Source organism: Nesoenas mayeri (assembly GCF_963082525.1).
Source record: "Nesoenas mayeri genome assembly, chromosome: Z".
In the NCBI taxonomy this organism is placed as follows: domain Eukaryota; kingdom Metazoa; phylum Chordata; class Aves; order Columbiformes; family Columbidae; genus Nesoenas; species Nesoenas mayeri.
In genome coordinates this window covers 57,313,918-57,326,577 of record NC_137542.1, presented here as the reverse complement: position 1 = coordinate 57,326,577, position 12,660 = coordinate 57,313,918, and the positions used below count along the sequence as shown (strand labels likewise).

Here is a 12,660-nt window from a genome sequence, read left to right as displayed (position 1 = left end):
GTTGATAAAGAAATGTATAGGAGTTACACTGCTCAATAAATAGTAAATACTTTTTGCATCATTTTACTTAGAAGGCAAGGAAATCAGCTCTTCCCAGTTATAGACAGGAAATGAATCACAGTAAGGCACTCCACTATAGCAGCTAAGTTTTGCTATGCAGTTTTTGAAACACAGTATGTTTACTGGCAGGAAATCGTCTCCATGTCTGTCACCTAGTTGTGACTAAGATTCATGCAATTTCTGCATACATGTAAATTAGGATTGTGTTTGAAGAAAAAAAATCTATACAAATTATGGTTTGCATATTTGTAAGGAATGTTAAAATAACACTCAGTATGTCCTATCGAAGTACAAGAGAATAGATTACAGTGAACAGATCCTAATGACAGATACAAATCAGTACTAGTCGAATTACAATTGTAATCTATTATAGCTTCCCTCTTGCTTGTTTGTTATTGACCTTAAACAAAAAGAATTAGACCAATTACACACATTTCTACAGGCCTTCGAAATGTAAAATCATCTTATAGTGGTAGGAATTTAAATTTTTTTTAGAAACTCTTCCTCCCCTGCTCTTAGATGAACTCCTCTCCTAAACTAGGAACTGCATCATACTTCTGCATACAAGACATACAAGACATTTCAGGGAAAGTGAATTACACTTCAATTTTTAGATACCATAAGAAGTTATTTCTCATTATACAATCTTGTTTTATGTAGATAATACAGGAGGAAAAGCTAATACTTTAATTGATAAATGAAATATTAACTAGAAGTTTATAGCAACAACAAGAAGATGCTGAAGGAAGTGATTAAATTTACATAAATATTATAAATCTTCCATTTTTTGTAACACGTCGAAAGTTCTTACCTGATGCAACTTGAAAAATCTTTCAATCTCTTCGCCATCTCCACCTACATTGCTAACAAGCAGATGCCGCAGCTGATCAACAGGTCTGAGTTTATGAAACATAAAGCTCCCCTAAAAATAACCCAAAGTTAGTTAGAATAAAGTTGTATTTACTCAGACCATCCCATCACCCTGTCCCTACAATGCTTATCTTCATAAATACAAATTTTCCTTCATTGCACTACTGGATCAAAGTATAATATGAATGGTGCACAAAGCCCAGCGCCCATTCACATACAGAGAATTCTGTAGTGAGTCTAGGAAAGGCAAGAAAAATATTACAATTGCTAGAAATTCTCCATAAACTAAATTAAATGTGTGCTTCATACTAGGCTAAGAACAACAAAATGCAAACACATAGCACACAAATACAGAAAAGAAAGGCTTTATCTTTCTAATCCTCAAAATTGCCTAGAAAAGAAATGCTTGAAGAATTCAGGATCAAGGGCATTGTAAGACTCTACACATAAACATCTTGCCTGCATCCACAGCAACTACTGGAGAGGGTCCATTTAGTGCCTTTAACAAAACAGCTGTCATGAAACATATGCAGGTTGAGTCTAGAGGTTACAAGACATTAATGATTAAATATTTCTTTTTTAAACTGCCTATTCGTTAATATGTTAAGTGCCCTAAAACGTTGCAAAATGTAATCAGAAACATACAAAGGGAAGTTTGTTTTTCTCGTGGGTTTTGTTTTTTAAAACCCTTTCAAAAACTACTTTTGGGACTTCTTCTATAACAAAGGATATACCTAGGAATCCATTGTTTGTTTCAATTTCATGTAATCATGAGTATAACCAAGTTTAAAAGAACTTCTCAGACAATTTGTACCTACAAGGGTCTCTTGAGACCAATGAAAACTATTCATACAGTGTATAAGAGAAGCTGGCCCAACAGCTTTGAGTAAATTTCAAATGGTTACAAATGGTTTTCAGCAATCTTCTTACTAATTCCTTCTCATGTTCAGAATATAATCCTCAAAGCATATACAAAATGAATAAACATTGACAGGTTTAGATCAGTCTTCCAACTTTATATTTACTCTTCTGATTTCCTGTATTAAGGAAAGTAATACTAACCTGGGCTGAAAGCAAAACAAACTTCTTAGGTGGCAGCATGTGTTGCTGTACAACAACGGGTGAATCAGTTATTGGAATACTGTCTTTATTTAGTGGTGTTACAATCTTCTGAACTTTAAATTCATCAATAGTAGAGAGAGCCCAGGAATGTCCATCAACACGAGTGGTCATCTGAACAAAAGATAGATATCATCCGAAGTTTGGTAACAGATAATACATTTTGTATGTTCACGGTGATATTTTCCTATTTACCATTTAAAATTACACAGAATAGAATCTACTTTTGACCCAAGAAAACCCAGAGCAAGTTCTTTTACAGCCTAACAGAAGGTTATCACCAAATGTACAGCTACATGGGAGACAAGGAATAATATATCACTTCTTCTGAGGGATAGGGATAGTGTTTTGTATTTAAATGTAAAACAACTTGCTAAGTGGGATCCTTTAATTCTGCTACAATATAAACTCAGCAGAACCAAGTATCAAAGACAAAATGAATTTCAACTATTTCCTAAAGAATAAAAAAATGCTGCACTTGAATCGCAGAGGTTTATAACACTTTCACAGTTGGGAGCAGTCCTTCAAATAAAACACCAGAAGGGACATAAGGTAGTGAAGACATTCTAGAAAACTAGATATACTAACAACAAGGAACTGCTGCTCAAGAAAAGGCTGCAGGTTTGTTTGGGAAACCTACCTGTGTCACTGCTAAATGCTTTGGAAAAAAAGAGAGATGCCAGTACTTGGGATATTTATGTGTAAGTTTTTTCAGGGAAGGGATCTGGAGTGATTATAAAGCTCCACTGTAAGTTATTAAAACTGCATATAAATCAAAACTTGACTTTGAAACTTATAGAGTCTCTCCACTCCAACTCTACTACTGCTCCTCCAACAATACTATTTTTGACATGTCATTTGTCACATCAGTAGAAGACTTCAGACTTCCTTCAGAGCTGGAATACATGAAAAGTTCTCCCTGAACTGAAGCATAAGGCAACTAACCCCCCACAACTCCTCTTACAAACCCACTTATGTAACAATTGGGAAAAAGAAAATCAGAAAAAAAAATGAAATAATGAAGAGATTAATTATGTCTGAAATATAAGGAAGATGTGGCATATCAGTTTAAATAAACTCAAAGCCTCTAGCACCTACTTTTTAGACAATCTTTGCCAAATTTTATCCTCATCAACAAACACCACTGTGGACTGTGTCTTCCTGTGCTTGTGCACAATATGCAGCAGGTTACAGACAACATTTTCAAATCTGTTATTAAGTCTTAGAAGTCAAGGCAATCACATTTGATACGTAGCTCGCATCATGCTAGAAAGTATGGCTGAACTAGGAATTCCTACTAAGAGATCAGATCCAATTCACTGACAACAGCTGCCTGCTAATTTTTTTTCTTTGAAGTATACTGACTAGTAGCTTTGTAAATGTTTCCAAACTGCTCATGCAAGTTTTCAGTGAACTATCCAGTTCTTGAAGATAGTATTATTCAAGTATCTGTTGTCAGAAAGGAAAAAATAATATCTAGATTCCATCAAAATTGTATAGAGGTTTGCTTTAGTACCTGTGTTTCCATCATTGGCTTTTGAAAAGGGAAGGAATCATGATTGATACACCAAAGGATGTCATTATCCTCATTTTCTGAAGCTGCCATTAACAGGACTCCTAGCAAGAACACCAATATTAAGTTTGTATTAGATGCAATAATAATGTATGAGATACAAGTTCATGAATTCATTCATTATGTAGTAAAAATCAATCTTTAAATTCGAATCACACAATTTAAACAGCAAATCATATCTCCTGAGTTTGTATGTCACAGGGTTCTTTAGAAAGTCACTTTCAACACCACTTGTTGTCTACTCTAAAAGATATAAACAAAAATGAGGCTAACATAGGTAGAGCATGTCTCAAAAAATAGATATTTAAACAGATCATGGATTTCTCTGCTCAAATACTGCACCTTGCAGAAGAAATAAATTCTGAAAAATATTACAAACTTCCATTTCCAAAACCTTTCCCAGTAACACACAGAAGCCATGTTCCATTCTCAGTTACTCCCACTACTTCAAACTCCACAATCTAAAATCAGTGTGATAGTGACTGTCACACGGAGGGGAAAAAAAAAAACAAAAAAAACCCAAAAAACCCCACAACACAAAACAAAACCCAACCAAACAAAAAAACCCCACAAACAAACAAACAAAAATTCAATCTCCTCTGAGCCGTGTTCCACTGCTTACCTTTGCTATAAAGGGCTCTGTGAACTTTTGCGGGCTTCTCCACACTAGAAGAAGCTGAAAATCCAGGTGGCAAACGGACATGAACCAAGGTTAACATGGAGGGACGAGCTGTTGGATGCTTAAATTGTGAAGTACTAAAATATAGTCGGACACCTGAACAAAAGATTAAGAAACGTCATCATTTTGCTGAATTGTGCAGATGCCATTTACCAGTTTAAAAGGGGAGGAACTAACATTGCTTTCTTACCTGCATGTGTGATTGCTAATAGTTGACAGTCTATGGATTCAGAATTTTCAATCACTGCTATTTGAACAATAGGCTTAAATACAGAACGATCTATTGTTCTAAAAAACAAAACAAAAAGCCCACACACACTCTCAATCCAAAGAAAAAAGCAAACAGCATTTTTCAAAAAGATAGCATGAAATTATTGCTCTTAAAGGAAACCTCTTAAACTACAATTGTCTTAAATATACCTGGCAATGGTCCCAGCAGCAGAAACTATAGCATTTTGTGAAAGAGAAGTAACTCTTGTCATTCCTTGACCATCTTGTCCCAGATCATAAACCTGCAATTCAATAACGCTGCTTAGTGGTTTACATTTGAATTAATACAGACACACCTATCAAGCAAAAACTCAAACTCTATTTTTATCTCATCCTCATATTTTCATACAATGGAGGGGAAGATCAAAAGGGTACTTTTTCTCAGAAGATGGTATTTTAAGTCTTCAGCACACGCTTTGTTACGAACAGATACACTGGAATAATACCTTGACATACACACAGAGAATTCTGAGGTATTGAGGAAAACTTTAAAAATTATATACACATTAGCAACATAGCCAGTAGTCATAAGAAGCCACATACTTGCAGCACTCCTTTCTCTGAGCGGGTATATAAGATATTTCGAGAGTTGTCAACCGCAATTTGAACTACTGGATCTGAGGAGGCAAGAAACCAGCAAATCAACACTGGATTTGGTGAAAACAAGTTTAAGACAGAGTATTTATAAAATAATTAATAGTAAGTTAACAAAATCTGCAGGAGTCCCACACATGACGTCTACTGGAAGCAATGTAAAACAGCAATCAATTCCACACAATTATTACTAAACAAACAAACAAAAAAAGGTGCATAAAGTTGTATAATTTCAACTTTTTCACTAAACATTGAAACAGGCTAAAATTGCTTGCTTAAGAATTCTACTGTTTGCAGTGATTCTACTAAGCACATATTAATTTTGTTCTACAGTATGCTAACTTTAGTTATAGATGTCAAACTTCCTAGATTTTGGTATCTATATCCTGAACTAGACACACAGGACCTGACTTTTATAATCATCAACTACTACAAGTTTCATTGAGAATAACTAAATGCTCTGAATTAGAAAACCATCCAGCCTGAGTTTTTGATAGTATTATTTAAAAGGTTACATTGAATTATTGGGTAAGTCTTTAACATCTGTACTTACCATCCTCTGAGAATGTGAACTGCAGCAATGAAGGAATAAGGAAAGACAGAGCGCTCTTTGAATGATTAATTTTTCTACAGCGCTGGCTAAACCAGCCTGCTTCAGCCTACAATTTAAAACAAATACAGTGTTGAAAGAAAAACAAAACAAAAAACAAACTAGCAGTTATATTCAGAAAGTCCTTACCAGGACAAGTAGGAAAACAAGTAAAAATCTAACTACACACAATTTATTTAATTGAAAAAGTACATACTACTCAATTGAAAGAAACAGGTGATCGTTAAAAGGAAAATTTCACATCAAAAAGGGTGCAGGACGTCACAATTTTAATTTTTTAGTTGACTAGGTAGTCTTGCTATTCCTCAAAGATACTTCTTCAAAGATAATACACCTGCACTGACATCAGATCTGTTGTGCAATCAAGTCATGCAAAGCAATTATGGAATAAAACAAGACAATAAACATGACATGTTTTAGAACTCTTAGTCTCTACATTCCACAACCATGAAACATCGAAAAATGCCTGTGTGTAAAACCTATAGTCACCTGGTATGCTACTTCATATAAGCAGCCATCTTTTCCAGCCAAAAAGATACGCCCATTATCAGTAGATGTTATTGCCAGAATATAAGTATTGTCAGTAGGGAGCGAATAGAGAGGGTCTGGTAGCAGCTGCATTCCGCCAGACATACTGTCATTGAGTGATCCAGTACCTCAAAAAAATTAAGAATTAATAAATAAATCCTCTTCAAGTTTTTAAGTTGTTTTAATAAATATTACAAGTCTGTGATAAGCCTTTCAGAAAACAGGAAAAAATTACAGTAAATTTTGTAATTACTAACCACATTCTGGAATAGCTATTCTTCAAAGTGAAATGCAGAGTAACTAATCTTCTGTTTTTAAAAAAATGAAAGTAAATTGTCAGTGTAAGTTTCCAAGTAAGGAAATGCCATGTTTTGCATTTCTATACAATGCCATCTCCTCTAAATTGTGACAAGTCTAAAACACAGATTTCTACTTTTTTTTTTCTCTTTTATATCAAGACAGCATGAGAAGATAGCAAAAGATTGTAACCTTCTCACTTTCTTCATAAAATTGTGTATTCTCTCTATTAATATATATGGCATAAAAATATGGTATCAGGTTCTCAGCTTCTGTGGTTGGAATACAAATGCTGAACAGGTTAACTAACTGTATTCACCAATTCCAAGATTCATGCCCATCTCTTCTCTCCCTCTCCAACATGCTGTTTAATTAACAGGAGCACCTGTTTTAAAAGCTGTTTTTCTGTTTAACAGGTGAATAATACAAGTCAACACTCATATAGAAGTCCAGAATCCAGGAAGTGTACACTCCATAAAAACTATTTGCTCCTGCCTGTAACATGATTAAAAATTAGCAAGGTGCTTAGCACTTGGCCTTGTTTTTCTTTTCTTTTTTTTTTTTTTTTTGTTTTGTTTTGTTTTTTGTTTTTCCTTTTTTTCTTTTTAAAATGGCTACTAATAAAACAACCGTGTATACCTGTTAATGTACCACTGAAATGAGAGAATTACCTGCTTGTATATTAGCACAACTGAGGCCTAAAATCACAATATCAACAGGGGTAGCCAGAACAAGTAAATGTCGTACATGAGGCTGGAAGATACCTAAGGAAGGAGAGAAATTGAAATTTTAGTTTGCAGCCAACCTCTCATTACAATGATGTATTCAATGTATCCATTGGACACATGGACTGATTACAGTGAGTAGACCTAACGATCTATGAAAATCTAGAACTAGAAAGCAGTATCAATCAGCAGCTCAGCTTCTAGTTCATGAAACACAGCATCTTCGACTTTTGCTTATAAATGTGTTTCTTTTAAATTCAACCCTACTGCCTCTTCAACATTGACTTCACTGTTACCCAAACAGTAGCTAACAAAAGAACTGGGAGGGCTAGAAACCAGTATCTCATGGAAGTTACTACCTGAATGTGTAAATTTATAAACAGTAACTTTTGTTTTTCTGAGTATGCTATGTGCCACAGAGTATAATGTGGCAAAAAAATGCAAGCTTATCAGTGCAAATGAATGTTAAACTACAAATTGTTTTTGGCTTGTAATTAATTTCATCTTTCTAAAACCAAAACAAACTCAGGTATCATGTGTATACATATCTACACACACAAATCACGGATTTTCACATATGTACCTATGTAAAACATACACAGAAGGGTCCGTAACTGCCTAATTCTACACACTGTAATATATGCCTTACCTTCCTTTGGCTTTACAAGACCCACTGCAAGAATTGTTTCACTAAGACCATCAAAATAAGCCAGATCTCCCCTGCCAACAAGAAAACAAACAAAATAAAACTTCTCATGTAGTATCACATAATAACAAAGTAAAAGAAACCCTGTTCTGTATATTTAAAAACTATTAATATTTATTGTAACACTGAAGCCACCTACATTTTCCAGTTTGGGTGGAAGCAAGTCCAGCAGAATGGAATGACACAGAAGTTTCACAGCAGAATTACATTGGCAATCACTGGAGATATTTGGAGCCCCTACAGCTGAGTTTCAAACCTCAAACCCAACTGCAGTATTTTATATTTTTGGATTTTGTGAAGTCATAGAGTCTACTCTGAATTAGACAATTTAGGATCTGCAATGCTGATTAACATCAAGAGAGAGGAACTTATATGATTTTTTTTTTCCCATGAAAATTATCTAAAGCAAGAATTCCCAACCTCCTCCCAAGCATCTTACAATTAGCACTATGCTGTGATATTTGGAGAATGTATTTAATCCACTATGATATAATGTAAATGTATGGATAGGAGCTATGTGAGCTACCATTTGAACCTTAATCTTCTTGGAAAATGCAACAATGTGTATAAAACAATTATTTCTAAAAGAATTTTTATTATATAGGCAAATAAGCAAGTAAATCTGCCCATTATAAACTTATCACTGCCATTTGGAAATACAATGAAATAATTTTCAGTTCTATGCATCCTTAAAATAAACTAGGCAGGACGGCTTCAATCATACTTCAAAGTACTAATGCTGTATTGCTTACCATTGTGGGCATGATTTGCCACTGTACACACATCAGAGTACTTAGTAGATCTACTCAGAAAAGTTAGGCAATTAATATAATTTTTTCTACTATTTTGGTGTAAGCAAAACCCTAGCATAAATGCAGCAATAACTTTAGGATATTAGTTGCACCTAACCCTAAGCAAGTGCATTTTCCTTTCTTACATCTCTAGATGATTTGGAAGCAATATTACTAACTCTTAGAAAACCTTAAACACTTGTTATTCAAAAGTTTTAGTAAAACTTAAGAGTACTCAAAATGTTAAACTGAATAGCACACCACACACCTGTGCTAGCAGTAAACAATCTCTCAATACTGCAATCGCTTAATTCTGGTATAATAACAAAAAAATATCATCAGAAATGTGTTCTCTGCATACCCGTCTTCATAGTTCCACATAAAGATGTCGCTGTCAATGGTCAGCCAAGCTCTGCTGATTTCTGGAAATACTCCCATCATACAATTGCACTGCATATCTGAAGCACTGCTGATGTAAGGTCTAAATGCATTTCGGTTAGCAAAGGCAAAATTGCCTTTGGAACATTAAAAAAAAATAACATTGTTTTATATACAGTAGTACACGCTATGTACCATAAATATTCAAAGTTCTTCATACAGAAACCAGTTCCACCAGCAGCTCTACTCAAATGGACCTTGTTACCACTTGGAGCCTTGTGAAGGGAACATGAACCATAGCAACCTTCATTACTGTAAATCTGACAGAAAGATCAGAGAAGAAGATTCTGGAAGAAAAAAGCTAGTTTCTAATAATATTAGTTACTTACACAACCTAACACATTATTTTTCATAAGGATACGTCCAAACTGCTCCACTAGCTCCGGGGGAAGGGGAACTCTGCGGACTGAGCTGATCTCTGGAAGATTAGGTATTGACAGCAAACCTGGTCCTTGCAAAGGATAATCCATATCTGACATACCAGAAACAGTAGGGCTACCTGCAAGTAAGACCAACAAAATACATTACACCTCTTATAAACAACAACACATTTATATTCTCCTTCTTTATCTTTACCTGATTGTTTCCTAATCTGTGAAATCTGCATTAGACAAATAGCATTTCCCACTTTAGATGAATAATGCAGGCCTTCTGGCTACTCAGAAAAAAGTTATTGATACTGCAGAGACTCCAGCCGTATAATACCACTATTTGCAAAATATGTGTGAACAAAGGTTTCAAGAGAAGCAGGACCACAAGCAATAAACCTAAATCTCAAATTAGACATGAGCAAACAGATTTACAAACAAACTTTTACGATAACTCATCTGGGCCCCTGCCTACCCTTTATCCAATTTTTTTCTGTGATACTCTCCAGTCCTTTTTTCATCATGTGGCAAATCATTAAATGTGCTGTGTCAACAAGCCAGAAGCATATTTCTTCACCTAGAAAAGCTGATCTATACTACCAGTACCATGTTAAATACCCACATACACCCATTATTTTATGTTATATCTACCCACAATGCTGCTACACACATTGCATTGTATCATATCAGAAAAGAGGCACTCTTTGCTTGTATCCTGACACTTGCTGGATATATACAAGGTTGCCTACAGCTCTATAATGCTTCTTCAGTGGATCAATGTTGGCATCAATGAAGTAGGAAATGCTGTCTTGACGTTTTAAGAACAAAACCAATGCGTGACAAAAAGCATACCTTGTATCATTACTACATGTGACATATAGCTACAAACTAATAAAAATCATTAAACGAGGCTTAAGAGATACTTTCAGGCTGCTTGTAATTTAGTGATGGTCCTGGGCACTTAGGGACCCTACGAGCATTCTGCAAGAGACATCCCAAAGGACTGAATGGAAAACAAGGGCCATTTTCTTCACCTGCTGGAGGGAGATGGGGCCAAGGAGCCAACCCAAGCCTACTCCTTCTGCGGGGCTCCTGCAAACATGGAGCAATCCCCCACCCACAACTATCACCCACACACCAAAGGCTCCACTACACGCGCCCAAAGCCAGAGAAGCCGCCAGACTCAGCCACACCGCCGCGGTCCCCAGGGCCTTGCCAGGGCGGCAGCCGCTAAAGGGAGCGGGTCCCCCGCTGCCGGCCGAGGGTCCCCCGGCGTGGCCAGACAAGGCCGCCCTGTCGGGAGTCAAGGCGCGGCGGAGGCCCCGAGGTGGACCGGAGGGAGCGGCCCACCCCACGGAGTTCTCCTCACCAGGCGCCGGCACCGCCAGCAGCTCGGACAGGTCCGGATAGCAGCGATCGTCCTGGATCTGCCGGTCGATGATGCGGCCCGCGATCTCCAGCGCCTCCTGCGCGGCGGGCGCCGCGGGACTCATGGCGGCGGGCATGGCGGCCAGGCCCGGCCCGGGCAGCTCCGCGCGCGGGGAAAAGGCGGGAGCTCCGCACCCGCCAAAGCCCGGCAGGCCTTGCGCGCGCGACGCGCTTCCGCCGCGCCAGTTCCCGCTTCCGTCAGTGGCCTGTCCGACAGGAGCGCCGGGGGGGGCGGCGCATGTGGCCCCTTGCGGCTGGAGGGTAGCTGCCGGAGATGGGCGGGCTGTGACGGCCGCGTCGGGGTTGCGGTGCCTCACCGAGCAGCCCTGTAGGCCTGCGGGCTGCCCGAGGGCACGGCGCGATCCGTTGCGAGGATCCTCAAAGGCACAGGATGGCCCCGAGGAGCGTGGCAGGAGGTGGCTCCTGTCAGTGATGTGCGGCCCTGAGCGGTTCCCTGTCTGCCCGGCGGTCACTGTAGCTCTTCGGGGGGCCCCTGTGACAGCCCAGTCACTGCGAGCCTGATGTGATACTGTAGCAGGACCATATATATTAGACTTACTCAAAGATACGCAGATTTTGTGTGTAGTCATGTAAGCTGAAACAGTGAGGGGACTCCCCTCCCAAGGCATACACAAGGCCCCAGGAGCAAAGGTGTAGAAGCAAAGGGAAGTCACCTTTGCACTGTGCTGACCTGGTGGGGCTGCTGTTTCACCAGGATTTGGGATGACACATCAATATGAGTAGCAGATTGTTAACTTGCCAAGGCTGGGCCTCTGTTGAGTGATGTGTCTGCTCTGGAAAGTGTAGGCATTCCCAAATGGTCATAGGAAGCCTCAGGGTTGCGTGAAACTTGGATTCCAGGGAATGGGTCTGTTCTATACATCATGTTTGCTGCCCTTACTCTCGGCTCCAGGGTTGATCCAGTGCCCATTCTGGAAAGCTTCATCTAGGAGAGGCACGTGGCATTGTTAGCAAACGAGACACATAACCATGGATGTAGTTATATGCGGTGCTTTTATTTCAGCGCTGGGAAAACAGGGGTTCGCACCCAAAGCTGGCTTCGACCACCGATTCGAACTCCACTACATTTACACAATTTGGTTACATACATATTCATTAGGGTTACAATGTATGTATTGCATATTCATCAGATTTCACAACTATTTCACAATATCAGTTGCAACACCTTGGAACTACTCTAAGCATGGGCGGTGTCCTCTGGTGGTCATTCAGGGGGTCTTCAGGATGAAGTAAGGAGTCTTCTTCACTCGTGTACTTTTCACCTTTTGTCACTGCACATGCACGCTATTCCTATGTTCATTGTGAAATCATGTAAAATTCTTGGATTTCTTAGATGTGCATTCTCAGCACATCAGCACATCCTATCCTTTCAAGATAAGATAAGGACTAACTGAGGACTAACTTTCAGTTCTCTTTTTGTATACAACCTGCAAAGCCTCAAGATAAGGTAATAATCTTGGATATAGTTTAAAAAACAACTATAACAGCATGAGAAAGGAAATAGCCCCAGCTCTGCCTTCCAAATGGACAACCTGAAGTTAAGCCCTAAATCCTGCAGGGTTTACATGGCAAAGTAGGAAATC

General features: G+C 38.3%; 1 protein-coding gene across 1 annotated transcript in view; it reads right to left on the bottom strand.

The window, feature by feature from the left end:
- NUP155 (nucleoporin 155) overlaps positions 1 to 11,099 on the bottom strand; it is a 28,228-nt gene extending 17,129 nt beyond the window's left edge. Inside the window, exons 1-14 of the mRNA XM_080362889.1 lie at positions 10,998 to 11,099; positions 9,622 to 9,759; positions 9,184 to 9,280; positions 7,975 to 8,045; positions 7,272 to 7,364; positions 6,265 to 6,431; positions 5,719 to 5,824; positions 5,115 to 5,188; positions 4,722 to 4,813; positions 4,492 to 4,589; positions 4,245 to 4,397; positions 3,566 to 3,666; positions 1,993 to 2,163; positions 872 to 982 (exon numbers count right to left, since the gene is read on the bottom strand). Coding sequence (XP_080219015.1) covers positions 872 to 982; positions 1,993 to 2,163; positions 3,566 to 3,666; positions 4,245 to 4,397; positions 4,492 to 4,589; positions 4,722 to 4,813; positions 5,115 to 5,188; positions 5,719 to 5,824; positions 6,265 to 6,431; positions 7,272 to 7,364; positions 7,975 to 8,045; positions 9,184 to 9,280; positions 9,622 to 9,739 — 1,452 coding nt within the window. The 5' untranslated portion in view covers positions 9,740 to 9,759; positions 10,998 to 11,099. The remainder of the gene's footprint in view (positions 1 to 871; positions 983 to 1,992; positions 2,164 to 3,565; positions 3,667 to 4,244; positions 4,398 to 4,491; positions 4,590 to 4,721; positions 4,814 to 5,114; positions 5,189 to 5,718; positions 5,825 to 6,264; positions 6,432 to 7,271; positions 7,365 to 7,974; positions 8,046 to 9,183; positions 9,281 to 9,621; positions 9,760 to 10,997) is intronic.
- Positions 11,100 to 12,660: the final 1,561 nt, after the last annotated feature.